Source organism: Mycteria americana, chromosome 3, assembly GCF_035582795.1.
Source record: "Mycteria americana isolate JAX WOST 10 ecotype Jacksonville Zoo and Gardens chromosome 3, USCA_MyAme_1.0, whole genome shotgun sequence".
Lineage (NCBI taxonomy): Eukaryota > Metazoa > Chordata > Aves > Ciconiiformes > Ciconiidae > Mycteria > Mycteria americana.
The window spans coordinates 131,464,010-131,491,999 of NC_134367.1; the positions used below are offsets into that span (position 1 = coordinate 131,464,010).

General features: G+C 43.7%; 3 protein-coding genes across 11 annotated transcripts in view; 1 reads left to right on the forward strand and 2 right to left on the reverse strand.

The window, feature by feature from the left end:
- ASB3 (ankyrin repeat and SOCS box containing 3) overlaps positions 1–4,936 on the forward strand; it is a 32,271-nt gene extending 27,335 nt beyond the window's left edge. For 5 of the 7 annotated variants that reach the window (XM_075497046.1, XM_075497044.1, XM_075497042.1 and 2 more), the window contains exons 9-10: positions 1,912–2,045; positions 4,013–4,725. In XM_075497046.1, coding sequence (XP_075353161.1) covers positions 1,912–2,045; positions 4,013–4,281 — 403 coding nt within the window. In that variant the 3' untranslated portion in view covers positions 4,282–4,725. Of the gene's footprint in view, positions 1–1,911; positions 2,046–4,012; positions 4,726–4,806 lie in introns of those variants that run through there. The other 2 variants (XR_012774958.1, XM_075497047.1) reach the window with 2 other exon arrangements.
- MALL (mal, T cell differentiation protein like) lies at positions 4,754–7,363 on the reverse strand. Its single transcript, XM_075497066.1, has 4 exons — positions 7,233–7,363; positions 5,929–6,096; positions 5,468–5,596; positions 4,754–5,108 (listed from the first exon to the last, which is right to left on the reverse strand). Exons 1-4 carry the CDS (start codon positions 7,332–7,334, stop codon positions 5,046–5,048), a joined length of 462 nt encoding a protein of 153 aa, XP_075353181.1. The 5' UTR covers positions 7,335–7,363; the 3' UTR covers positions 4,754–5,045.
- Positions 7,364–7,632: 269 nt separating this feature from the next.
- On the reverse strand, positions 7,633–27,972 carry NPHP1 (nephrocystin 1). 3 transcript variants are annotated; one of them, XM_075497036.1, is made up of 20 exons: positions 27,611–27,887; positions 27,460–27,524; positions 26,817–26,877; positions 26,230–26,366; positions 25,576–25,780; positions 25,191–25,292; positions 24,225–24,316; positions 23,730–23,772; positions 23,120–23,204; positions 22,364–22,458; positions 21,572–21,700; positions 20,298–20,372; positions 19,444–19,554; positions 17,632–17,714; positions 16,239–16,315; positions 15,223–15,322; positions 14,696–14,808; positions 12,193–12,266; positions 11,339–11,383; positions 7,633–9,574 (listed from the first exon to the last, which is right to left on the reverse strand). In XM_075497036.1, the coding sequence occupies exons 1-20, from the start codon at positions 27,677–27,679 to the stop codon at positions 9,296–9,298; spliced, it is 2,040 nt and encodes a 679-aa protein (XP_075353151.1). In that variant the 5' UTR covers positions 27,680–27,887; the 3' UTR covers positions 7,633–9,295. The 3 variants fall into 3 exon arrangements, with proteins under 3 accessions (XP_075353151.1, XP_075353153.1, XP_075353154.1); XM_075497038.1 differs by having other exon boundaries at positions 15,223–15,319; positions 27,611–27,886; XM_075497039.1 differs by lacking the exon at positions 11,339–11,383 and having other exon boundaries at positions 27,611–27,972.
- Between the last annotated feature and the right edge of the window lie 18 nt (positions 27,973–27,990).

The following is a 27,990-nucleotide window of genomic DNA, read 5'->3' on the forward strand; positions in this document are numbered from 1 at the left end:
GCTGGGCCAAGGCTAGGAGGAGAGGAAACAGATGCAGTTAGAGATTGTGATAAACAAAATAACGTGGCAGAAATTCCAGTCTGGGTTTTGGTTTTGTGGTGTGGGGGTTTTTTGTTTTGTTTTTTGTTTTGTTTTGTTTTTAATTCTTCCACATACAAACAACTGCTTGGTGATTTTTTTTATATTTAATTAGGCATACAGAATTAAACTTACATTTAAAATGATGAAGTACTTGCATTTTCTTCTAGTTTGTTTTTTTTGTCCGTGAAGATGACGCTTAGACTTTACTACCATATGTCTCAGCTGTTAACAACATAATGTGAGATGTATAAACTCATTACATGCATTACTTAACTGTATGAAAGGAGAAGGATTTTAAGGTTTACTTAAATATTTATTTATAATTCAGATACTGTTAAGATATCATGGTTAAGATATCGTTGGTAGTTTTTAAATGCATTCATTTATGACTTAGTGAGATTCTGTTAATCACTAGCATCCATGGGTTTCTGAACAGTAATTAGAGGAGCATATATAAAGCATGGTATGTCTGTGCTTCCATAGATGGTATTTATTCATAGAAGACTACGCGATTGCAAAAGTAAACGCACTACAAGATTGCAATTCTGTGTGAATTGCAATTCTGTGTGAAGTGAACAAATCTCACTGTCCATGTATATCACGTGATGCTTTTTGATATTTTGTTACGTAATCCACAAATACTTTTATACCGATTACTTCCTTTGTTTAAATATCCACTTTTTAAAAGAACACTTATCACATCATAATCTACAAAGCTGATGTTTTTGTAAGTTTAACTTCAAAATTAACTATTCCGTCCTGGAAGATAACAGGAGGAGAGTAGACAGCAAATGACATTTATGCATCTGGTTCATTAACTGTCTCTGGCTCCTTGTGCAAAACAACTGAATAAGCAACCATAAACTGGTCAGTCTAGAGCACCGGCAATTTTAATTACCAGTGGGAAAAGGAAAATCACCATTCTCATAAAGCAAGCTAGGCAATCAGGTCTCTCTCCTGTATGGTTTTCGGTGAATGTATGGAAGTTCAATCAAATAGGAAAAATGAAATAGTAAAAACTAGAAAGGACATAAAATAATTTTGACATGAATCTCTTGGAAAAAGCAAGTGTATTAAACATGTTTAGTCTGGTATTTTTGTGTGCTTAGAGCATTTAGATTTCCATTCAGATGAAAATTCAGGATTGTATGCATCTGGTTGAGCATGTATGCATCTCGTCTAGCGTTCTGTGAAACCGCGTGGCTCTTCGTCTTGCGTAATACTCAAACAGTTGGTTCACCTGCTGTTACTTAAACCTCCTCATAGACTTTATTCAATTAAGCTACTGTTAAAAGTTCTTCACACATGCTAAAGAATTGACATGTAAATCATACTGATTTCTGAATACATATAAATGCAATCTCTGGTAGAAGGAGAGTTTGAAACCCTTGCAAATTTTGAGGGTTTTGTTTCATTTTAATAAATAAGTAGCTGAATATATGTGCATTTTTTTCCCCAAAAGTGATGGTAATGCTTATAATGCTCTGGTGTCTTGACCCCTTATTAAAATTCAGGTGGAAATAGAATAAGAAATTAGTGCAGAGGAGAATGCTGCCTATTACTGAGGCATTTCAATTTCAGAGCAGATATTCTTCTCTTACAGTCTAACTTACTTTTAAAAAGAAATGGAGGAAGATAAAATTACATTAGTAAAGGCTTGTGCTGTCAAAATTACTTTGGATTTCTCTTTAATGGTTTTCTTTTTCTGGGCTTAGGATGTAGGTTGTTAAGGATTTGTGAGAAAATAGTAAAGCTTTCTATGCATTGTTTCCATTATTATATTTATGCTATTGTGTAAAATGATATTTTATGGGAGTTTTTGTTATGCAGGATTTTCTCTGTGAGTGAGAACGCCCTTAATTTCATCCTGGAGTTCACGAACTGGAAGAGACTTCCTCCAGCAGTGGAGCAAGACCTTTCAGACTACAAAGAGAAGTTCGCTTGGACTCCCAAGAGCCATTTTGGTAAGCAATACAATTAGGGGAAAAAAGTCTCTGTGTATGTCAGCTTCCCGGCTGTAAGTAAGTGGGGAGCAGCTCTGTGGGCTAATGCACGGTGGCAAAGGAGGTTCGCTAGGCGATAGACATGGCTTGTCCAGAAACTGGGGAGCAGCAAGAGCACTTACCCTAAACAAACAAACAAGCAAAACATATGTGAATGAATTTTACTCGTGACACTGTTCCGTTCGTAGTTAGCATGTTTCAAGTAGGTATTCTCAGTTTAGGCTATCCTGTCCACTTCAAATTAATGCATGTGCTATAAAGTATGGGTAGTGACTGTAAATTAGTATTGCACCTTCCTGAAATGATTTGTCCAGCCTCGTCGAAGATTTAAGGGAAGATGATCAACATCACTTGGTTATGTTTTCTAGGCAATATCCCACTGCTTTTATGTTTTTTTTAATTTGATTTGTATTTCCAGTGAAGCGTCCATCCTGTTCTCTAAGCATTTGACAGTAATTAAAATACAAACCATATAAATCATCATATGAAATACCTACAAATCTAGCTGTTCATTGTCACTCCTGTAATTGTCATTATTCATTGTCACTCCTGTAAGTCACTCCTGTCACTCCTGTCAGCCAAAAAGATTCAGTAATGGATTGTCCAGGAAAACACTAGTGCTCACTGCATTCACCCTTCAGAAAAGCAGCTTTAACGTACAGGTCATGCGCTGTCACCTATGCATTACGTGATGGAAAACTTGTGCTCAGATGTCGTTATTAGTGATGCATTTCCAAGCAATTTCTTCTTTCAACGGGTCTGTAATAATTTTAAGAATGTCTAAGTGATAATGTTATTAAATAATACTTCCTTTGGAATATTTTAAGCTAATTAGGATATCTTTTTGGAGTTAAAAAAAAAAAAGGTTTTATTGGGGGAAATTTAGATGAAGTTCTTTCTTTGTTACCTTTGCTATTAGTAAATATATTTGTGTTGTAATAGCATCCAGTAACTAAAGCCAAAGAGAGAAAGCAGAGAGGAAAAAGCGGGGGGGGCGGTGGGTTTGAAAGTTTTCATTCTTCTTCATTCTTTCAGCCAAGAGCAGTCAGGGCAAGCAGGCCAGCTGCTGTGCTGAGGCAGGCTTCCCCGCTTGAGAAATACCAAGCACTTGAACTGAGATAAGCTGGCCATGTGAGCGAGCACAGGAAATGAAAAATGAAGGGTTTCGTGCGGAAAAGTTCAAGAACTGGTGTTCACACCTCCAGCTGAAGGCTTGCAAAATGTATGGTCCCCTGGAGTTACACACCTGCCGTACTTGCCCTTCTACACTGAAATACAGCAATGATTGCAGTTAATGTTACAGATTCCTTGTGAATAAAATAAATGGAGAAGCCACTTTAGGAGAGTTTGGAGGCACCAGAGTTCTGTATCAGGATAAGTTGACCTATAACGTGAAAGTCTGTGTTTGAGCAAATGCACATTTAGAGACATGTTTGTGTATCTTTTGGCACAGTGGTTGTCCTAAGTCAAGTTCTTTAGCAACATGTTAGAACATTTGGCATCATATACCAACTGAGTCATGCTGTCATTTAATACTTATCCTAAAAGTGGTTTCCCTTGTGTTACTTGGTTGCTGAATTTACTTCTAGACTTAATTTTTCATTTCAGAAGGTGGTATGAGCCTCTCTCTCCCCCCAAGCAGGTAGTTGTTCTAGGCTGGTTAGATGAAACTCGCTGATTAAGGATAAAATGATTCTTTGACACTTCGTTTCTAGAAGTTTAACGTAACTTTTCTAGCTCCTATAGAGAAATTCCAAAAATGCTGATTCTAGCAGGCACCAGCCATTCACTATTGAGAACTCTGCCTCGTTATCTGCCAGAGACTGGGGGGGGTTCAGATGGGATCCAGCTAAACCAGGTAACCGTAGGCAAGCGATGTAATCCCATGGTGTCCTGGTCAGTGTTTGACTTGGTTTTTAATTTTTCAGCCTTCATTCCTTCCCTGTCTCATCTTTGTCGTCTTGAGATCCGGTCCATTTTAACGAGTGAACGCCTGCGATCGGACCGGTTTATCCGGGAATTGCCATTGCCAGCTTGTCTCCAGGACTACCTTCTCTACTTAGATGTACTGCGAGTCAACGCTATCCCAGAAGCAGAGGATTATCTGGGGCAGAGAGAGGAGGGAGCTCCCTCCGCCAGTCACCCCAGCGCTGAAGATGCAGAGAGGAGGGACGCCTGTAACGCCGGTGTTAGTTGATGGTGCTACCAGTGACTGAACTCTGCAGCTGCAGATTTCGTAATGGCAATTAGCAGACACCGGAGAAGAACTGCTGTAAATAACTGTAGTAATAAGTCCTTTCATGCTGTAGTTTTATACTGTCTCTAGAAGTTTGTTAGAAGTTCTATGATTTACTTGTTTAAAAAGTCTGCTGTAGCTTTCTAAGTCTGTGAACGTTTTCTGGTTTTTGAAAGGAAATGTTTAACTCTTAGGGAGTAAAATGAGCTTGTTCAATGAACATAGCTTATATAGTGGTCGAAATCTATTTGGTCAGACACTGTTAGTAGACGCTTTATTCTAAGTACTGCACATACCAAATGAAATTATCTGAAAGTCAAGGAACACAATATTGTATTATTTTTATGAATTTATGTGTTGGGGAGTGATCTAGCTGAACCAGAGACAGGAATATTTTCCTGGAATGTAAGAATACAGGAATATAAGAAAGGAATTTTGTTTTCTTTTTTTTTTTTTTCCCTTTCCTTGGTTGTCTATATTTGGCAGAACATCAGAGTGGGAGGCTGGCTTGGAGCCTGCACCCAGTCCCTCCCCTTGCGTAGCCTGTGGGCAAGGCACAAAATGTCCCCACAAGCCCACTGACACACCACCGCTGTACAAAAGCAATGGCCGTCCCCATGGGGTGGGTGACAGGGCCAGGGCAGGGACACCTTGGTGGAAGACAGCTGCATCCCTCGCGCTGGGAAAGCCCTTGTCCTGCAGAGGCGAAGCCGGCGCTGCTGGGCTCACTGGTAGTAGATGCTGAAGGCGTGGAGGATGTACAGGAAGGTTGTGATGAAGGCGAAGAACTGCATGAGAGGAAGAAGAGCAAAAGCTGGAGTTGGCTGGGAGAGTCTAACCCCATCTCCTCTCGGTGCTCTCAACCTGGGCAAACCTCCCAGCCTAGACCTCTCTCCAGCCTCAAAGAAGAGGCAGCCCCCCCCACATTTCCCAAGGGGCAGCCACGCAAGGCTGTCCACGAGCTGCTGGACCCCGAGAAGCCCGCGCTGGCTGCACAGCACAACAGAGACGAGGAGCTGAAGCTCTGACCAGTGTGACACTACTGGGCTCGGGATGGCTCTGCTGTGGCTTTAATAGTTGCTCTTGCATCTTCCCGAGGGGAATTGCAGTTGCTCTGGCCTGCCTGGGGTTTTCTGGACCGACTCACCGATGCGGCACTGTTGAGCTGGTAGTAAAGCGGCGAGTTGGAGCTGAACTCAGAGTTGATGGTCGCGTTGGCTTGCAAGACAGCAGCGCTCATGTACAGAATGGCTGTGGTGCCGTGGTACAAACTGTCCTGCAAAACAAGGGAGCGGTGAGGATCAAAGCCTGCCCAGAACTGTCCTTCTCCGATTCACCCTGAGGACGAGGTCCATCCTCTGCACATGCGAGTGCTCGAATGGGGGGCACACGCCCAGACAGGGGCTGAGACCAAACCCTCGTACCATGCCGAACCCTCCGGTACCCATGCAGCACCCGTGGCATAGCACAGCTTCTCTCGGCCTTTCCAACCAAGGCAAAAGGAGGAAAAAGGGCCGGTTGTTTGCAGAACAACCCATCGCCAGCCACGGTGGTCTTGTGCCCATGCTGCTGCTGCCAACATCTGCCGGTATCCCAGCCCCTCCTTACCAGCACTTTCCAGTTCTCGCTGTTTCTGTGAAAGCCGAAGATGTAGCTTAAGAGGAGCAGCAGGGAGATGAGGCAGGAGCTGAGGGACACGTACATCACCCATCCCTGCAGCAGCGGGGCGGAGACGGAGGTAGCAGCTACGAGGATCCACACCCAGGTCCCGCACAACTGCCAGGGACAAACGCAGGCACCTCCGATGAGCGTGGGATGGGGAAAGCCCCTTCTCCTCCCTGAGTCCCTCCTCGCCTCCCTCCCGGGCCCACCCCAGCAGCTGTGGGAAGCCCTGCGCCTTCAGGCAGCGCGGACCAGCCATCCGGAGCATCCCAGCACAGCAGCAGCATCGCAAGCTGGCATGAGTTTTCTGGAACGCTCCTGGGAAATACTTCCAAAAGTTTCTTACAAAAAGGAAAGGTTTGCTGCTGTGTTCGACGCAAGGAAACATCTTGCCCCGAGGGCTTTGGTAGAGAAGCCAGAAAATGTGCTTTTATCTGGGAAAGGCAAGTGGCCGCATCAGCCCAGCCCTGCCCGCCCGTTAATCTCCTGGGCTTGAAATCACAGGACAAGGAAGTCTCCTGACTCCACGCACCAGCCCAGAGCGAGTCGCTCACTCTGGATCCACCCAAAATATTTACCGTGCACAAATAGCACGCGGGATTATCTGGATAAGCTCACGCTGCCCTGTGCCGCTCCAGCTCCGGTGGATGAAACCCCCCCAGATTTGCAGCGGGGAGCTGAGCCCGTCGGCATGGGCAGCTTACGGCAAAGCCCAGCCGCAGTGATTGTGCCGGCGGAGCGTGGGTGGTGTGTGTCACCAGCGCTGTGTCATGTGTCAAAGTACACCAGCGGTTATCTCGGCCAGTCCCACTGGATGCCCTCTGGACCCAGAAGCAATTGAAAGATTCATGGAATGTCATACGTTACAAGACACCCAACTGCCTTCAAGCCCTTGGAAAGACTTAACACACAGAACGAAACTCCCTTGATTTTCAAGCAATTTCTATGTGGTAACTAGAGCTGCTTCTGCCCCGGACATGCCGGCAGCTCTTCAGCCTCTCCCAGCCCCAAGGCAGCCGGCGACCCTCGCACGGGCTCTGGGATGGAGCTGAAGTGTATCTTATCCTCAAGCTGTTCAAAAAAAACACATCACGAAGACCACCTATCTCCGTTCGGTATAAGCTAAAAGAAAAGCTGTTATTTCCCATTAAAGCTGTCTTCAGGATCGTTTTGGGGGCTGCTCCTTGATTTTTAGATTCGCTAGAGCCATTAGTGGGGTGCTGTAATGCAGCAAAGCTCAGCATACTCACTATCTCCGGTAGGATGAACGCGTAGGGGACAGTTTTGAAGACGGCAGGTCCGGAGGGCAAGGTGGGCTGCGTGGAGGCCTCAGGGGGACATGCCGAGGCCATCTCTTCTCAGCTGACGCCACGACCGCTCCGGCTCGGCTCCACTCACATTTGCCTGCGCTGCACTGCTCCCGTGCAGGGTTTTAACAGACACACCCGCAGGGACGTAATCACAGAAACCAGCCCAGGCTGGCACCACGCCGCTTCCTCTGGCCGAAGGAGCCCTCAGCAGCCCTCCAGTTATTGCCACTGGCTTCACGTGCCCTGCCGCCAACGCTGGGATGGGAGAGCAACGGGACCCTGGCCCCGCCACCAGCACACAGTCAATTCGAGGTCTTTAACAAGAGGAGAAAGGAAGAAAAAAAAAAAAACAAACAAAAAAAACCCCAAAAAACCTACATCATGCTGGGGCAGAAACGTTTCCTGCAAGCAATTTTTGTCCTTGGCACGCTTTCAAGCCTGAAATATTTTTGCTTCCACTGTTGTTGCCTCCTCCCCTTTCTGTTCAGGTTTCTGCTCCGTGTCCATGTCAGACTCTCCCACACCCACCGGCCACGTCCAGCCTTCAAAAACTTGCAGCCAAACATTTTTTACAGCCAACTCACCACACTGGTAAAAGACGGGAGTGTTTGCCCGCGTGCTCCTAAGTGCCCAGAAGGGGCTGAAGGACAGCTACCGGGACAGCTTTGATTTCTACCTCCTGGCAGATGCGCTTTGGATTTGACAAGCACACACCGGTAACTGGTGGGATGAAAGGCTGAAGGTGGCATCTCTGCCTCACGGCCTAGTGAAGTCATTCTGTCCTCTGTAACTCAGGCAACGCTCTGCAGCAGGAGGAGGACGATATCGTAGCAAGATATCACATTTCTGTCAGGAGAGCCAAGTGATGCCCTAGGAATTCGGCTTCTAGGCCAAGCTCTTGCGCAATACAGAGCAAAGATCAAATCCATGATGTTCTTATTGTCTGAGCCCCTCCCAGGCTGGGGGAAGTGCTTTGTGGCATTTCTGGAGGCTCCAGTTTACAAGTGCTGTTAGTGGGAGGCGGCTTCGGCCTCCATGCAGTGTGCTGTGGTCTTTGAAAGATCTTGTTTCCAAACATTTCACACCAGACAAAGCTAGTGCCTGGCTCGGGCTTAAAGCCACACGTGACTTGGTGCCTGCCTACCTCGTTGGACACGGTGGCAACGTACCCGTCACCATGCAGAAAGCATCCAGATGCTCCAGCACAAAAGAGAAATCGGATTAATAACTTCCCTCTGGGAGCAGGCAGCACGTACAGCCTGTGGTTACAAACTGCTCAGGAAAAAGAAGCCTTTAACATCCTGGGCCACCTGAGGAATACCCCGCAGCTCATCAGCCTGCTCTAGAAAGTCAGCACAGAAGGAGCTGCTGTACGGCACAGCCATGCACAGGGGAAACGCAGCCCGCCCTGAATCCTCACCAGCTTTTATTTGTATTAGGTGGGTCAAGCACATTCCTATGAATAACCCAACCTTTTCCTGAGTGGGAAAGAAAAACAGTAAAACAGTCTAAATACAAAGCAACCTGCTGTCCACTGATTGGACAAGACATGATTTTTTTTCCTAAGCTGGCTGACCTTGCTCAGCAGCATTCTTAAAGATCTTTGCTAGTTTCCTTGCCCGCTACCAGTCTACTGGGGTACCGGGACAAAGAGTCTTTTGTTCACCCTGATTAAAACAAAACTAGAAATTAATTGGGAGCTGCATGAGCAGAAAATAGTGCTGCCTCAGCATTTGCTCAGCTCAGGAAAATACGACACTCGACGTGGCTACAACAGGTACGTGTAGCAACAGACAACCGTAGCCTTGTCTAACATTGCAAAGGGGAAAATTTAAAATACCATTTCCATTAGTTAAACTGATAGCATAATTCTAGTCTCTCAAAATGTTAAATATGTTAAAATAGTCATTACAATTCAGATAGTACCAAGTTTCTTTTTGTAAAAATTTATTTATATTGTTACCCCATTCTTATGTAGCCTGTATTGTTCTTCTATAATCCATTCATATTCCAGGATTGTTCTTCCTCGCTTCTCCTAAGAAATCGTAAGCCAGCTCTGAGATATCAAAGGCTTTGTGAGTGTTTTCTGGTGACAGCAGATACTGAAGCGCACCATCGTTCTCTTGGCTTTTTTTCAAGAAGTCCGCAATCACCTTCCAGCGAGATGCTTCAGACTCTTCATCAGCCCACTTGTAGTCGGGGAGGGAAGTGGACTGGAGGAGAGGGAAGACAGAGTCGTGGTATACCAGGACAAACAGAGACTTCAGAAATTCTTGATCTCTCTGCAGAGAAGAGCATTTGAAAATACTTCAGTGCAAATACGCGGAGTTGCCAAGCACTTCTGCAGAAGTATTGTACACGGGGAAAAAAACAGACAAGAAAACACTCAACTAAACCCCAGCTCCCAGGATAATGACGGGAAGAGATTTCACCTTCCTAAACAAACATCAGGTAGCTTGGATGAGCCTCAAGCTCCCCACCAAGAACTACACTATATAAACTATAGACAACAAATCTGCTCTCCAACCCGCCTACTTTTCCAAACGACAAGGAGCAGTGATGTGCAGCCACACCCTGCCAGCATTACCACCAAATGGCAATCTGTGCAACGGTCACCGACAGCCCTTTGCTCACGGGGGGTTTATATTTCTTCCTTCAAACACCAGAGCGCGACAACTGTTCCCCGCAGGTACAGACTGAGACTGCCGCGGCTGCCGGGGAAGTGCCACATCCTCCCCGCCTTGGAAGCCCAAACTCCACTCTTTTCTCTGCTGCCCTAGGGGGAGAGTTGCAACAATCCTACGCTCCTCACAGCACGTGGCTCTTAGCAGGAGGTAAGGCCATGCCGTAAGTACTGTTATTTCACACTTTGACAGGACATTCTGCGTGTAGTGAGAATTGTGCCCTCCCCTGTAAAGACCAGTTTGCAAACCCCAGAGACTAAGAATCAGCCTGGTCAATTATCAAGCACTGAAAGATCCCAACCACTTCAACTAGACAAGATTAGCGTGTCTCATTTTCCACACGCACGCTAGAAAACCCCCTTTGTGCAAGAAGGACACACACAGAGCGCTGCCTCCTGGAAAACTCATCGACCACCGAGACTCTTCCAGAAACGTGAGCGCTATGACTGGCACTGAACAGTTCACGTCTCAGAGGAGATTTAGCAGCTGAGCGTCGTACAACCATGCAAGGAGTAAGAATTTGCCAGGCAGCAATCCTACCTTGGGAGTGGCACATGACAAATCAGGTAAACCTGGTTGGTTCTGGGATACTGAGGAGTTACTAATTCTTTGAGCAGATCAGCTTTCATTTCGGATGAATGGCTGTCAAAAAGCGATTCTGACTCAACAGCATGTTGTTTTGTTTGCATAAATGGGGAGATGGCCTTGTGTATCTAGTCAGTAGCACGCACAATGAATGAAATATCCTGCTGCTGCTCCCAAGTGAAGTGTCTTGGATCAAGAGCCAATGCCTTCCTCGTTCAGTTACCTACAGCTTCTCTTTGTCCAGAGGATCGGAGGTAGGACAAGGTAAGCCTCCTGACACAGCCAATTCAGTTCTTCTCCAGCTGTCTACACGCCAAAATGGGAGATTACAACTGTCTGAGGTAGGGAGATTTGCAGAATTTGGGGGCCTTTTTCCAAGCAGACTGTGGGAGGACTGGAGCTCGGAGGTTGGAGGAGGAAAGATTATTTTGTGGACATACACAGCCCCTTTTGTACCAGTGGAAAGCTTTTACCCATCAAGTATTGGAAGCACATCGTGAAAGGGAGCCACACTTCGGGTACGAACCTATAATAGCTTCCCCACTAGCAACCGTGTACAAACACTGAGACAAAAAGTTACAAGTTAATTTCATATTCCTTCTCCTAGTTTACTGCTATAAATATGGGTAAGAAATGTTAAGAACTGCATTTAGCGTATTGACATTTTCTAAATAAATGTATGGTGAGAGGAAAAGTTAACTACTAATAACACTGGCAGAAAGCTTCTAGTTTGAATTAGACTGAATATATGTCAAAGAAAAACCTGTAATTTATTACCTTCTCAGATCTCTTCAACGTTCTTTCTCTATCTGCCCAAGCGCTCTAAAATTAAATGTAGAATCAGACTGAGATTGTGGAGATCTAAAGCAATTCCATTTTTAGCCACAAAAATCTCTCTCACTGCAACCCCACAGTAGTTTAAGCTCCTGTTGCAGTCCCACTTTCCTCACACTCCCCCTTCCTCCCTTGTGCCAGTTTAGTTGATTTAAGCAAACAGCCATTCCACCAAATTTTACACATGTGAGGATTTGGAGCTTTGAAACTCTCAGAGCCATATAAATGAAATCAAGGGGATCCACTTCTTGGAAAAATCAATCACAACTGAGGCTGATTTTTTTTTCCACCCTACAAGCATGGAGAAATAGAGCCTCACCCCAACGGCCAACAGCTTTTAACAGCAGTGTCCTTCGGGCAGAAATAACTCGGCTGTTGTTGTCTGGTACTAGGCCACCTGCGAGGGACTGCAGCGTAAATGGGGTGAGCGCTGTCCTGCAACTGCCAGGCAGAAGCTAAGTCAGCTCCTACCTGTCATGAAAGCAGCACTGTCCTAGAAGCCAGACACACATTCAGCCAGCTAATCCACCTGAGCACTCTCTTGCTGTGGCTGCATGGCTAGCAGTGCTCAAACTAGCCCATTTATGTCTTTGCCTCCCTTCTGAATGTACTCGAGCATGCTCTCGCAATTTTGAAGGCACTAAGACACAAGAGATCTGCATGTACTTGGAACAATTATAACTGCTGTTTGGCTTTTCCATTTATCTTTTCGCACGATAAAAAAACCCTCAAATTTTGCAAACTCTCTGGAAATCCTGACACATCAGATGTAATTGAGCGCTATGTAGGTAACATACCCGAAGTGCATCCATCAGGTCTGGTTGATCCATGAGTTGAGGGAAAGTTGCTAAAATAGGATTACAGATTAATTCTGAAACAGAAAACAAACACGTTCAAGGCTAAGGAAGAAACAGGATGGTTTTCAAGGTACCAACACATCAAGGTATTTAACAAATCCCCTCCCCTCAAAATACTTCAAAGAGAAAATTAGGTGTAATAGTACTCTAGAGCAGCAGGGAAAGTAGAAAAGCTCGCTAACGACTGCATCCTCTGACTGTAGCAAACTCTCAGTGACTGAGGGTCAGTTAACCTGAGAGAGGAGACACACACAAAACATGATTGCTGGTCTATTAGGAGAAGCCAGCAAGCAAGAGATGTTCCTGATTTAACCTAGGGGTAGACTGAGGTGGTTTTCCTCATTTCTGCACCTGTCTTTTTTTATAAACATCTGAAATTGTGCTGCCCGAGTTGGATGTTATGAATAAACACACCTTCATTCTACCTTAATCTGGCTTGTGTTGTGCGTGATTTTAAGATAACCGGGTAACAAGTGGCATAGTAAGTTTACCAAATGGGGCACCTCATCAAACTGCGTGCCTTTCAGGTTAGCTACCGGGTAATAGCTGGGGCTCCTGTTTGAGCTCAACAGGCTGGCTGTACCAAAATCAGGCAGGGCAGAGCTGCCTCCCCGTGCCTGGCAGGAATCAAAGCTCTCTGTTACAAAGCACAGCAAATCTTGGACCCCAGTGGCGCAGCGGTCCTGGCGTTATTTTAGTTAACGAGACTGTGGATAAGATTACAAGAGTGCTACAAGAGACATATAGAGGAATTTTGGTTCAAGGGTTTTCTTTCTCTTGTGATTTTAAATATTTCATGTACACCGTTGTTTCTTCATGTTGCAGTTGATGGAAAGTTTCGTAAACACTAACCCTTTACTAATAACAAAACATTTCACAGAAGCAAGCCAGAACTGATTGCTTTTGTGAAATATAACAGACATTTTAAGTTGCCTATTCCTAAAGTGATAGCTGATTTTGAAATAAGAGAAATCTTTTGTTACACCAGAAAAAAAGTAGAAAGTGGCTACCAGAACAACTTCTGAAATGCTGGGGTAAACCCTTTAAACCATTTCAAATGAAGTCTGAACCCAAACGGATGCCATTTAACTTCAGGAGCAGTCATCAGCCTCATCTATCATCCTACGTCATAAAGATCAAATCGAGTAAGTATAGCAGTTCTCAGCTGGTCTTTAAAAACTAAGCATTTTCAGTTTCTCTGCGATAAGTTCATTAAATAAAGCATTAATTTATGAAAGGCTCTGACTTTCAGATACTGAAATCGGTATACGCAGAATGTATATTAAAGTTCAAGAAAATCAGGAAGGGAGTTAAGTTCTGAGCACCTTTGAAGATGAACCTGTAATTCAGATGCCCAAGTATGGCTAAAGATTGTAAATTAAAAATGTTAGTAAGCGCACAAGCAGATTTATTTGCCATAGGAGCAGATGATACATAATTCAGTCTGGAGAAGAGACAGGAGAAAACACACAAAAATCACTTTGCCGTACCAGTATAAATTCACCTATAGTACAGTTATGAAACGTAATTTTTCCATATTTCAATTTTATTTTAAAATTAAGAAGATGATAAACTATTACAGTTCTGTTGCAGGAAAGATGTGGAAGGAATAAAGATACAGAGCTGCAAAATCAGAGCAAGACATTGAGTTCTAAAACCAGAACACTTCCACTTCTCTCCCTCCCTGCTGCATTAGCCAATAAGTAAATAATGATTAAAAAAAAAAAAACGAGGATGACTTAGACTCAATGACAAAAACATCTGCCTGATCTCTCTTAGAACTCACAACAACACGCATACACTAGAAATGAATGAGTAAACCTGCGTGCATGTCTCATCTCTTGTTGCACAGGTGGTGAAAAGGAAACATTTCTCTTCCAAATAACCCTTTACCTTTATTTACTTTTTTATTTAGAAATAACCCTTTACCTATCTGCATAGGCTTTTTTTTTCTTAATGAGAATTTCACTGAAAACACTCCATTCATACTTCACAGAAAACAAAACTATTCGTGTGGGTTTTGCATTCTGCGATCTGAACTGATGTCAAACAGGGCAACACGTTAGCTGCGAGTTGAAATATTACTAGTTTGAAATGCAAACACACCGAGCGGTGGTATTCACAGCAAGAGGCTGTTCTCTTTTATCAACAGGGACAATAGCTTTCTATTTGTCCCCACAACACCTGCAGACTGAGAGTTAAAGCACCGAAATCCTCTACACGGGCAGCATGACTTCCGAACCTTGTGAGATGGTCGGTCAGTGCCAGCACTACCAGGGAACAAAATCCTACAAGTACCCTGTATCAGTGGGAGTTGCTCCTGCAGACCCCTGCTTTCTCTTACAAAACGGAGACTCTGGGGAGAGTCATTCTCTTTAGGAAGCCGATCTTTCTCCAATACGCTCTCCGTTACCGAGTTCTTCTCCACAACAGCAATTCTTACCTGTGCTTTGCATGCTTATTCTGTCTTTCAGGAGTGCGTCACCAAGTATTTGTCGATAAAATATCAAGAGATGGATGTAGCACATACTGCCAATTAACGTTTCTGGTAGCAAACTATTGGGAAAATAAAGAACATGCAGTTGAGATTTTTATTCAAAACTGCTCCTACAAAGCATTCTTCACCTAAACTTGAGAGCAATCACAGTTTCACGGAGATTATGTTTAGCTCATATTGGCATCTCCCTGACTCTATCACAACTTTTGAAGGTGCACATTGATACAGCTGTAACAGCCAGACTCTTGCTGTTGCAGTTTTCAATCTTATCTAAACTTAAAGACTTTTTGTTTGTTTTCAACAAACTAGCTCTAGTATCAAACAGAGATCAAGTACAATATGCAGGTGATGCAACCTCAGATTTTTCCATAGCCAGTGTTCCAGGGAAAGGGAACACTTCAGATCTTGGGAACCATTCTAGGCTATCATCTGAAATATTTTTTCATTTTATGGTAGCACACACAAATACTTACTTCAGGATGTCTTTTGACTGCACACTTAATGACCTCAGTTTCACTATAAGCACAGGCTGTTTCTTGAGTGTTATAAACTGATGAAAAACACCACTGCCTGCTTGAAGAAATAAATACCTGACATGAAACCTGTCATTTTGAAAGAACATTAAGAATTATATTACAAGAATGGAGTTTTAACGTGGCAAGAGAGGTTTTGCTAAAACTGTAATGGTTTAAGGATGGTCTAAAAACCGGGAGGACCTGAACGTCTGAAAATATATCAACGTATCAGCTATATCAACGTATCAGCTATATCAACGTATCAGCTATATCAACGTATCAGCTATATCAACATTTGGTCTAACATAAGCTATTACCTCTCTCTAGGATGGTGGATTCATAATATGCGTGGAATAACGCAGAGGTAAGTGTCCAAACCCAAAAGGTAAAGGCCTTCTGTAGCTTGCAGCACATGTCACTGGCAAATGGAGGTTATTACAGCTTCCAGAGGAAAGCCATGGCCGCCCTTACTTAAAACACAAGCGGTCTGTCGTCTGAACCGGCTCTTAGTGAAGCTTTATTCAACCCCACGGGGAAGAACCAGAACAGATGTTCTGTAGCATATTTATGCACGTGTGGAACTTGTGCATAAGGGATACGGGATTGATGATATGGGACTTGAACAGCCTGGCTTGGGAACTCTTTCGACCAGTGTTACTGCTGAGCCTTGCACCATCACCCCATAGCCAAGCAGTGTTAAGTGCAGTTAAAGAAATAACTGAATACGTTTATCAGAAATAGTCCTCAACCTGCAAACACTGGAAATTACAGAAACATTAGCCCTGGCAGATAGTTCTGCATCCCACCAGCCCTAACAATCAACTCTCTCTTATGCAAAATGAGCACACAAAAACCAAAACCAGGCTGTGGCGACTGCGCACTAATGAGAGCCCTGGCTGAGCGCTGCATGTTGTAAAAGAGGTATAGCGCTTATTGTATCATTTCATTTATATCGTGTTTAGAAGAAACCACACCTCTTCTTGATATTGATGGGTCAACCTCAACGCCTCTCTCATAGGGAGTACCGCCATTTAATAGCAGCTCATACATCCTGTGAAAGAGCAGCATAGTTAAAATAAAAAGATGTAAGGATATGCGAGAACAGCATAACCGCTTTCTGAGAAAGAAACCGACCTGCTATCTCAAATAAAATCTGACACGGTGCTTGATGTTATGACTAGTATTTTATATGAAATGACTACACCAAATTAAGTAACCAAACCTCAAATGACAAATATGAAACTTGTATTACATTGGGAAACTAGTTAATTATTTTAAAAGAAATTAGCAACATTGATTCTTTTCCACGTGACTCCAATATTTTTCTTCTATGAAATTTAGCAATTGTTTCACTAAACTGTTTTTGAGGAGTCATCGCTTATGTACCAAATTTTAGATATGGTAGATTTAAAACATTGAAGAGTAATGTAATCCCAGTTCTGTCACGAGTAAGTCACTGCTGAAGCAAGCATGCAATTTCACTCTGTAGATGCCACGTTTAACTTAACGAAATAGAAAGACAATGTTAGAGATCAGATTTAGAGACTTATAGAACCGTAGGGGTCTCCCGTGGGTTTTTTTTTTTTTGCCCTGTAATCCAAATATATTCACATATACACAATATATACACATATATATCTATATATATTTTTTTTTTTTTTTGGTAAAAACCAAATATTGCAAGTCTGATTTACAATGAATCATTTCTGTAAATTAACAGAAAGCTTTCCTACGTTTAATAAAATAGAAATATGTACATTTTATTATTCTTTAAGATTGTTGGACCCAAGAACTAATCATCAATCAGCTGCAAAATATAAGCTGATTCACACTCTTCAAGTGAGTGGCAAGAGATTCATTCACAACAGTTCTTAACCTGCTTCCCAGTCTCAGAAACCAATCTCCTAATTTTTAAATGGGAAAGGGATATACAGCAACGTGCACGTAAAGAAGAGGCCAGAATTAAAAAGGGCATTGTCACCTTCAATTTACGTAATGAATCTATTTTATAGAAACAAAACTCTTAATCAACTCCCTGTTAACTCAGGCGTTTCCAATTTTAAAATTCCACTGAAGAATATTTTTAAACACATACTAACTTGCAACATTTCAAACCTGAATGTTGGGTCCAGGGAGCACTTTTTCCACACAAACTTAGTAGAACATACACTGGGTGTGGAAGCAGGACCAGCATTCTCACTGAAAGACCCCGTACAACCTGCACGTTAGTCTGGATTACACCTGCCCCTAGCAGTGTGTAAGTATGAAATAGGAACTTCCCTCCTAGCCTAAAATATATGTATATACGTACATATGTCAATACAGACAGGGAAAGAGAGAGAGAGAAGGAAAACATAATAAACTTACTTGGAAGGAACCGGCATTCCATTAGAAGTAAAAAGCTTCAGAAATGCCCAGCCACAGCTTAGCTCTCCTCTTTCACCTGTTGACTAGGAAAAAAAGAGAAATGTAAAGTAACTTAAGCAGCTAAACCAGAATGAGTAACTGAACCACAAACAATTATTTAGAATAATCACATAAAAATGGTAAAAGCCCCAGATTTGTGGTAAGCAAACATTGACTATGTCACATTCAGAGGTGCTTGAAGATGTTTTACCAAACAGCACACACAGTTATGCTGAAGTTGATCATCCATGAACGTATTTAGGAGACAAGGATTTATAAAGCCAAGACACACACGCTGAAGGGGAACCTAAGTATATCAAGCTCCTGAAAAAGAAATGCATGGATACAAAGGTAAAAACTCCCCAAACCTGCACTGATACTCTAAAGAACGCAGGACAGAAAGAAGGAGGGAAAAAATATACCCAGAGGATTTACCCATCCTATTCCAGAGTCAGCAGTTTCCAAGCCAGCGACCCTGTGCACCAGGCAGCTTTATTCATAGTGCCAGAGACAGTGCCTGGGGAAGGGAGCTGACCCTGCGTGCCAGCCCACCCGTTTCCAGACCCCAAAAGCACTAATAACAGGTAGGAACTTGTAAAGACTCCAGCCTTCATTTAAACTTACTCTGTAAACAGAAGCAGACAACTTCGCATAACCTCGACTACTCCAATTAGCATGAGGCGGCCCATTATGCCCCATTAGGTCTCTGTAAACCATCCCTTACCAACGCTGTTCATCACCAGGACTTGTATAGTCCGGTTCCCTATAGATGTACACTGTACTTATCTCCTGCACAACAGTTCTGCATCCCCACCGTGCTATCAGCATGTCTCCCCTCCACATCTCCACAGGCACCGCACTCTTGCGCCCTAAGTTCATACAGGTGTTAGTGAAAGAGAAAATACAGCAATACTCCCCTTTGTGACTTGTCTATCCATCTCTTCAGAATTCTGTTGCCCACCATTTAACGCCCTGCTTGCTAACCGTTGTGGTTACCCCACTTTTCATCTTTCACCCATGATTTACTTGATTGCCAAGATTCACCTGAGGAAGACTGCGACCATAATGAAAATGCAAGTGTTCAGAAAGAGGCAGCAAGACTTGAGTCAGCCTTGTAGACAAAGCGGCTGAGATCCTTCAGAGCAGTGACCTGTTCCGAAAAGCCACCGTATCCTCCAAATACTGGTGTTTCTTACGCTCCTGCACGCAACCACCTTCTATTACGGTAGTTCTTATGGGCTTTACCATCTATTGTGTACCTGTTGTACTTTTCAGAAGTGTATCCTAGATGGATAGGATATATCTGTATCAATCGCAGCTAGAAACCAGTGTCCGTACTATTTAAACAGTTAAAATTTGAGTTTCCAAACTATATAGCACAGTAGTCTGAAACAAATCACAAAGATAGAAAAACAATGCAGGAGTGAAGAGAGAATTGATCCTTTGCGATCACATTACATGAGATCTTTGGCAGACTAACAGAAATTATTTCAATGTAAGTAAAGATACATTCATGTCCACTAGTCAGAAAGTCTTTTATTCTCTAAATATTGACTAGATCAGAAAGTTCCAAAACCCAACATCTCTCTCCTCCCTCCCAGAAGCCAAAAGGAAGACAATCTTAGAGTAAGCTCGGAAAAGTTCAGCTAAATTTCCATTTGGATCTCACAGTTTGCTGCTGGGATACTACAGCTTAACATCGAATACAGGAGAGCTGGTTCAGTTTATAAGCACGTGCTTGGAATGATTTATGCTGCAACTTTACACACTTACATTGCGAATATAAGTGATGCCAAGTTCAAATAATATACCAATGTCTGAAGACAGAGAGTTGGACCTGACAAAACAGTCACCATCCAGCAAGCTGGGTAAAATGCCTGTTACCTAATACAGAGAGGGGGAAAAAAAAAGAAAAAAGTGAATGTACGTATTAAAAAAACCTCTGATTTTTAAAGGCCATCACACCCATCATTCATTCATGTAAGATCTCAGACCCAATCCCATTGCATATGAAAGAAAATTATGAGTGGAGAACCAATTTCAGGTGAAACCTTGCTCCCCTTATTCTTTATCCTGCCACAAAACACAGCTATGCTACCACGGTACTTTTTTTGTGTGTGCTGACAAGCTATTGAAGAACTGTAGGGTCAAAAAGCACTTAATTCCCTCCAAGAACACAGCAGCAACTGGGGTAAAACGTGACAACGCTACCGCTGTGAGTGTGGCCCTGCACGGCACCTGAAACACGGGACAAAGCATGTGCTCTTTTGTTAATGAAACCAAAGCAAAAGCTCACACGCAAAGTGGCTAGTGTCCTCCCTTCTCCACGAACACCACGTAGCGTGCACCTGATACCAATTCAAAGTTAACCAGTGCCACCAGCTGGATCACCAGTCCCTCCCGCTACTTTTCCTTCCCCCCCAACTCTTTTCTCCAAAGTGTTTTTGCTAAAACACTTAGTTTAGTTTGAAATCATGCACTTCAGCAAGTCTTGTCTTTTCTGCATGTTCATTTCGGTTGCAGTAGGTTTTATTTCAGCACAAATACCAGAAGCGATAGACGTCACTAAATAAGAAGCTGTAAATAGATAGTTACTGGCTATGTCAGTCCCTGAGCGAGATACCTACCCTTGGAGAAAACGTCCACATTTGAGGATTTTTAGGTTGCCACGTAGCTCTCACTGTGTGAATGTTACTCAGCACCTAAAGCATGACAGTGGTGAAAAAAGCGAAGACAAGTTTTTCTGGAAAGGTATGCAGCTTTAAGAAAATGCAGTATTATCCCAGATTAATCCAACACGGCACACAACAGAGATAAAATTACGCTTTCTCTTCAGCTTTATCAGATGGTTTCAGTTTAGAGGACGACAGAGCAAGTTTTCTGTGAAGGCACAGAGCACTTTCCAACCATCCTTGCTTCATATACACCAGTAATAGTCCCTTTGCCCCCAAGAGCGTTCAGTGCAGCAGGAAGAAAACTGCCGGATTGTCAGCGTTAGATTCTGTTATAAAAAGCTGCTCTACACATACGCACCAAGGAGCACAGAGGAACAACTACAGGTGGGGAAATCTGAATACGACCCTGACCCAGCTATTCCCAGGCCCATCAGAGGAGAGAGATCAGCCCAGAAAAGGCTCATCTCCACAAACACGAAGGAGCAAAGAGGCACAATGGCAGGTGGGGGAACCGAAATGACGGACTCAGAGGAATGGAGCTCTCGCCCCAGCCCCTCCCAGGGCAGCGCAGGGGCCGGGTGTGGCGCCCATCATGATGAGTCAAAAGGAGCGGCTCTCTGGATCACCTTACAGACCGAAAGGGGTTGCTGCTTTGCGATATGAGACGCTGTGGCATGCAGGGGAAGAGCTTTTTGGAACTGCACATGACTTACTATGGGATGTTGAGGGGAGGAACCAAAGGCAGAAAAAGGGAGGGATCAAGGTGCTTTGTGGAGTAACAAGGGTGGGAAAATCGAGGGGTAAGTATGCATGTCTGGCCATGCCCGGCGCCTGATCAGTGCAGTCGGTCCTGTTTTTTCACTGAACTCCATTTATAACTAATTTTCTGGGTGAATGGGCTCTCTATTCTGAATGCATGTGTGTCTGGACGTCCTGGTGCCAGCAACTAGCCAGCCCACAAGTCACTGGGGGCCCACCTGTCTGTGGTGATTGCAACTGGAGGGAGTGAGGGTATGTACATCAGCGTGTGATCGCAGGCGAGTATCAAGCCAGACTAATTGGAGAGTAAGTTAAGCGGCTTGAGAGGCAGACTCTGTGTGTGTGTGTCTCTCTCTCTCTCTCTCGGAGTGAGAGAACTGGGGGAGCTGGCTACCAGAGGGACCAGAGCATGAAAGATCCTGAAAGATCCACACCTCAAGACTTTTTTTGACAGCCAAACAACTTACCCGATTGCCATCGAATAGACAGAGTCGAACATGTCTACTGAGAACCTGTATACTGACTCCTGGGAGAGGAATCATTTTACAGCTACATAAAGTTACAATCAGGGATACTCGAGTTGGTCTAGGATAGATCTGAAATACAGACAACAGAAGAAGCATTAAATCTACAGGCTCCTCCTGAATGTCGTACCAGTTTGTTTTAATTTACTGAGATGATAGAGCATAGTGTTCATTAGACTGGATTCTTCTAACCACAAAGCTTGTGTAGTATTAGCAGCAGCAACAAAATTTCTTCATAAGCCTTTAGCTCTCTTCTAAGGAGACCACTACAAATATTTTAGTGTGAGAGACAGAAGGTCCCGCCAAAGTTTGAGAAGAAAATATTCTAAAAACGGTGCAAATCAAGACATAATCATTAGCCAAAATGAAAGAAGACAAAATTAAACTGGTGATTTCACAGTGCCTAGCAGAAGTTCATGGTTTAAAAATTCCGACTAGTCACCCATGCGGATCTGCTTCACCCCAGACAGGGAAGGAAACCACAAACTTAACATGAAACGTGACTCTTAAAAGATACCCAACATGACAACTTGTACTGATTTTTTGCCTATTTATTAGAGAGTAGGATGTGATAACATCTACTGCCTAAGGAGTCTAGATTGACATCGAAATCTATCATCTGTTTCACAGCAATATTTACCCACCAATATAACATGTTTTTTTAGACTCCCAGCAGTTCACACCTTCAGATCCCATCATTTCTCTCATCATAGCTTTCTTACCAGTAATACTCACAGTATTTTTTTCAGGGTTCCACACCAAGTCTTTGAAAGCCAACTGCGATGGAGTAAGTTCAGGCTGCAAAAAGTAACTTGCTCGAAACTGATTGCCTACAACAAGAGTAATTTTAAAAATTCTTAACATTTGTATGATCTTTGTTGCCACAAAATGAACGACACCCAAAAGTGAGGAGTAAAGTCCATTTGAATATTTGATTGGTCCAAACAAAACTATGGAGGTATCTTCTACAAGCGCCCTTTTAAAAGGGTACTTTTACTATTTGTAAAAGTGTTCTGCAGTATTTCATCCCAGAAGCACAGTAATTTAATTAACAAAAAAAGCTATTGATTCGAAACAGTTTTAAACAAAAAGACTAAGAAAATATGAGATTTTCTTAGAAAATATGAGAATATGGGAGTCTTGGTGAAGAGAGTCCCAACAGATCTCTGAGAAAAAGGGAAGATTAAAAAAAATCATCATTTTCTGCAAAGCCAACAGAAAGTATCTTCCAAAGAGGAAAATCTTGGAAATCCTTAGGAAATCTGTCATTACCTTCGTGTGCCAGGATTTCACACAGATAAATTAAAACTTAATTGCAGAAGGAAAAAAAAGCCTTTTATACATTATTTGATGGGTCAAATACAGCCTGTACAGATTAGCAATTATAATTAAGCAATACTGATTTTAGTCCAATAGGCTAGTAACCAGGATAAGACACTCACCACAGACACTTGAGAATCCTGCACTGCAGTTATTATGAGAAAACCTTACCTTCTTCTAAGAGCTGGAAAAGTGTGGATAGGCGGAATCCTGCAGGAACCGCTCCTATGGTTGCCAATACCTCTACTGTGTCATTCTGTTAAAAACCAAACAAAAACAGATATTAGTATTCCTGCTATTTAACATCTAATTCTATCCTAATTCAGAACTCTCACACAACCAGTACAGAGACCTGGGGCATCAGTCACCTCTTCTCATCTGAAGCTAGTCTGACCCATCTCCAGGAACTACTTTTATCTGTTTCTGTACCAATCCAGCCAGGCTCCCATTTTGTTAACTCCCCCTTCCATTTCCAAGCAGCAGCAGAGCAGCCAGTTACAGAACAAAATCACACCCTTGAAAGAAATGGCGTAGTACTACTGTGGCAAAACCGCAAAAGAGATCTCATTTGCATCTTCATTCAGACACACGGACTGGGCTGCAGCCTATTTCTAAAGCATTAGAGAACCTTAGAATTTCTTGCTACAAAAAACAAGGTAGAGATGTTAATTAAAAACTTTGGCCTGTACTATGAGAAACAGCGTTTGGTAAAAGGCAAACCTCGTCTACAAAATAATTAACATTATGGTAGATGAAGTTGTTATGCAAGAGGTACACCTACCTCTGTGATAGCTCTTCTTACAGCACTCCAGTGGGAATCTGTTCTGGAAGAAAAAGAATGCATTTTTTATAATATATCATCCTCACATAGACAAAAATGTAAACACTAAATACAGGTTTGACTTCAAATACCAGTAGCTTAATAACCATATCTATCTGAGATACTAATAATGATATATTTCCAGCTACTAGGGCTAATTGCTAGACTATCTCATGAGCTGGAACGTAATTCGATACATGACCCAGTCATTCTTTGATTTTATGAGGAGAAGGGGAAAAAAGCAAACCAAAGCAAAACTCCCAAACAAACCCACTCAAGTAAAAGTGTGTCTGCAAGCTCAAAAAAGTGCAAGTGTCTGCTGTACTGAAAAGAAAAATGCAGTCACAAAGAACCAGATACCCTTGTGAGGTATTCGCACTGTAAGAAACACACTGCCAGATTTAAGGTGGAGGAAGAATAATTTTATACGTATTTGCTTTCGCATGATCCATTTACCTTTTTTTAATTTCAGTTCCATCTGCTGTTTCATCCACCACTTCTATGTGTTCTTCACTTTGCTCTTGGCTGTCGACATCTTCATTCTGCACCTGTAATCAGATTCAAAAAGGGAAAGTGCATGATTTCTTCACAGTTCTGTTCTTAAAAATGCTTTCTCCAACCATAGCACATGTGAATAGTTTAGAAGAGGAGATTTTCTGTCTGTAATGACCTATCAGTCCATAGCACTGTAACTGCAGAACACTGCCCTTAGTTCTGCAGTTACAGCAAGGGATTGGAGTATTCCTACAAGCAAGAGAATGCATTTGCAAAGCGGATTCTTTAAAAAGAGAAACACATCAGCATCATGAAGTAAAACGTTAGCTACTCAATATGCTCTTCAGTTACATTGTGAAAAGCTCTGCTCCACGCGGTAAAGCTTGGACTAACAGGACTCACTCGATCCAAACTGTACCCACATTTAAACGTTATCCACAATTGTACACTGAATGTATGCGCATAAGTACCTAAACTAACATGCGTAAGCCACTCTAAAAATGAAAATTCAAAAGTTACAAAACTTTAAAATCTATTTTTGAAAAGGTTCTTCCGTGTCAAATTACAAAATACTCCAACATTTACGTGGACTCACATTTCATATAAATTATGAAAAGCCCGAATTAGTCCATAGCAGCTCGGAGTCTTCAGAACTGACCTTTAGTGACAAAGATTACGACTTTCATATTCAAGAAACTTCTCTGCACCTATAGGTCACATCTTCACAGGGCGCAAAAACCCTGCTTTTGCTAGCTATCTCCACACACACGTATACAAACATGGTGTTCTTTCCAAATAACTGGCAAAACACTGCTGTGTGTCCCCATGTAAGCATTATGATTCATTTTAGGCAGCTATATTATCATTAACTTATGTATAAAACAACAGAGGTGAGACTAGAACTGAAGAAGGTTGCAGCACACTAACCGCAAGATAGGTCCTAGGAACGAGGCCTCTCTCCCCTTTTGAGTTTTCGGCTACCCACCAGCCATCCGCCTTCTTGTCATGTATAAGTAGGACTTCACCTTTCTTTGCCATTAGAAGGAGAGACAGAGACAAAAGACAACCAAATATTTCAAAAGGGCTCCAGGCACAATTGGGAAAAAAAAAAACCAAACACAAAAACTTCATTTTTCCCACGACAGAGATCAGAGACTACCGCGACAGACCCTGCCACGACAGAAGGTGGCAAAAGGACTCCACCAAGCCAGTCCTGAACCCCAGAAGCATAGGATTTAATGATAGGTATTGCTTAATACAGAATGATCTGCAGTACCGACGCATCAAAAATCTTTTACAGAGACGTATTTACCGTAAATGTGAGATCCCCTTCCTGCTGTGCATTAAAGTTTCCAACGGCAATACATTCTTTAACATTTGGATCATCCAACAATTTATCCTCGTCTTCATCATCTGTTTCTTCACTGTCTTCCTCCTCACTACTTTCTTCATCTTCACTCTCATCCTCTTCTCCATTTTCATCTTCTGTTTGAGTATCTTTCTGATGTTCCTCATCCCTACCCAAAATAAATCAAACTTTTAAAATTATTATTTTAAGAAAACTTCTTGAAATTGCTCTAAAGCCTTGCAACGTGGGCTCCTCTGCAAGGACATTATCCAGATACAGAATTTTCATTCTTGTGTTTTGCTCTCTGTCCTGATATGAAAGAACTCCGAAATCCCAATGGCGTTTCCTCCCTAAGCATACAGACCACATTGCATCCTCTCCTCTCAACAGCCGCATTATATTTCAGCCACTAACCAACACCCTCAGAAAATTCCAGCGAGTCGTTCTTGACTGCATCAAGAAAAGAAGCCCCATAAGAGCTGGCTCTTCAGTACTTCTTTTTAACTGCATGTTAAGATAATAAAGGGGACGAGCTAACAATTTTCCAGGGTCCTTTCCAACTGTACATGTACAATTCTATTGAAGTGCAGATTGCTGTTATTTGTTTAAGCTACTTACACTGAGTAATTCATAGTCACATCATCCTGATGCAAGACAAGAACAAGTTTCTGCAGCTGCTGAGAGAGTTTTAGTAATAGCTTTTCTTCATCTTCTTTCCTCTGATTATAATTCCCCACAGGTGCAGGCTCATCAGCCTGAGAAAGAAGAACACAACAAATTGCTCAAAGAATCAAAGTTCCCCTATAAAGTTAGTTTTCCAGACATGTCATACAAGTTTTCCCCTTCCTGGGCTGCTGTCACTCCCCGTTTAGTGACATCTTTCTTGCCCTTTTACTCTGCCAAGATGAAATTTCGTGGTGAATTTCGAATCTGTATTCTCCACTTCCAATACAATGCCTTGGGTTGATAAACATTGTATAACGTATTGGGTTGATAAAGATTTTAAGCGCAGAACTTGTAGATAATAAAGCATTAAAAATGTGCTTTTAAATAATATAAATGGATCTGAGAGATCCCAGTCGGGGGTTGTGCAGTGCTAGGCGTAGCTCTTGAGGCACCTAAAATCAAAGGAGGCTGGCGTTCTCTGAACACTTGCTGCGATGCATTTTGGAGAAAACTGTTAACAAATTTGTCCCCATACTTACTTTTTTCAATTTATGAAGAGCATTTGTGTTCTCATCCACCAATTTCTTCAGCTGCAGACATCTGCATTGAAAGCAAGACAGATAGATAGCATTTTCTTAAAACTCTGACAGACGGGTGACCCAAATCATGCATGCTTACTGAAACATGTAAATTCAGATACTCAGACTCAGATACCCAGCTCTGTGTGCATGCAGCTTAACAAAGACGAGCCCAAACGGCAGCTTAGCTGATTATTACCTGTGATGGGCAAGTTCCCACTTAAAACTACCTCAGCCCTTGAGGACTGGGAAGCAGCGGGAAGCAGCTACCCTGGAAAGCAGTGGAGAAGCTGAGTGAGAAGGGGCAGGAAGCTGAGTGAGAAGGGGCAGGGAAGAGGTCTGTACAGTTAGGAGAGAAACGGAAAGTCGCCCAGGGAACTGCCTGCTCCTTCTTCTGAGGCAAAGGTGGCGGGGAACGGAGTGAATCTGCCAGGGGCTTTGCTCACAGCAACCAGGAGATGGTTCTTTCCACGCCCCGCAGTTAAGCTATGCAACTCCCGGCCTCGGAGCGCGCTACTAAAGCTAAGGGGGGGGGGGGGGAGGGGGGGAAGGCTGAGGGCAGGGGTCGGGCGGTGGGAGCCGGGTCCCCCGGGCCGCGCCTCACCTCTCCGAAAGGGCCTTCCGCTGCCCGGGGGCCGGGGCCGCGCTCTCCGCCCGCAGCGCCTCCACCTGCAACACAGGACAGGCGCCGTCAGCCGCCGGCGGAGCCCCGCCGCGCCGCGCCCTGGGCCGAGCCGGGCCGCCCGCCCCGGTACCTGCGCCTGCAGCTCCCGGCTCCGCCGCTGCACCCGCTGCAGCGGGCCCCGCGCCCGCCGCCCCGACATGGTCGCTAGGCAACGGGCGCAGCGGCGCTGCGAGATGCCGTCACTTCCGGGGCGCGCGGCAGGCCGGGAGCCGTAGGCGCGCCCGCCTGAGGGAGAGGCGAGGCGGGCTGGGTGGCCTCCGCCCCCGGGGATCGCCGAGCCCGGGCGGGGCCCGGCCTGGCCGCCCGCGGGGCTGCCCCGCCGCGAGGGGCACCCGCCGGACCCCGCCTTGGGCTGCGGGTCGGAGCCGGAAGGGCCTCACCCAGCCCTGGGCCACCAGCCAGGGCGTCAGCCCTGGCCAGGCAGGCCCGGCCTGGGGACTGGCCGACAGC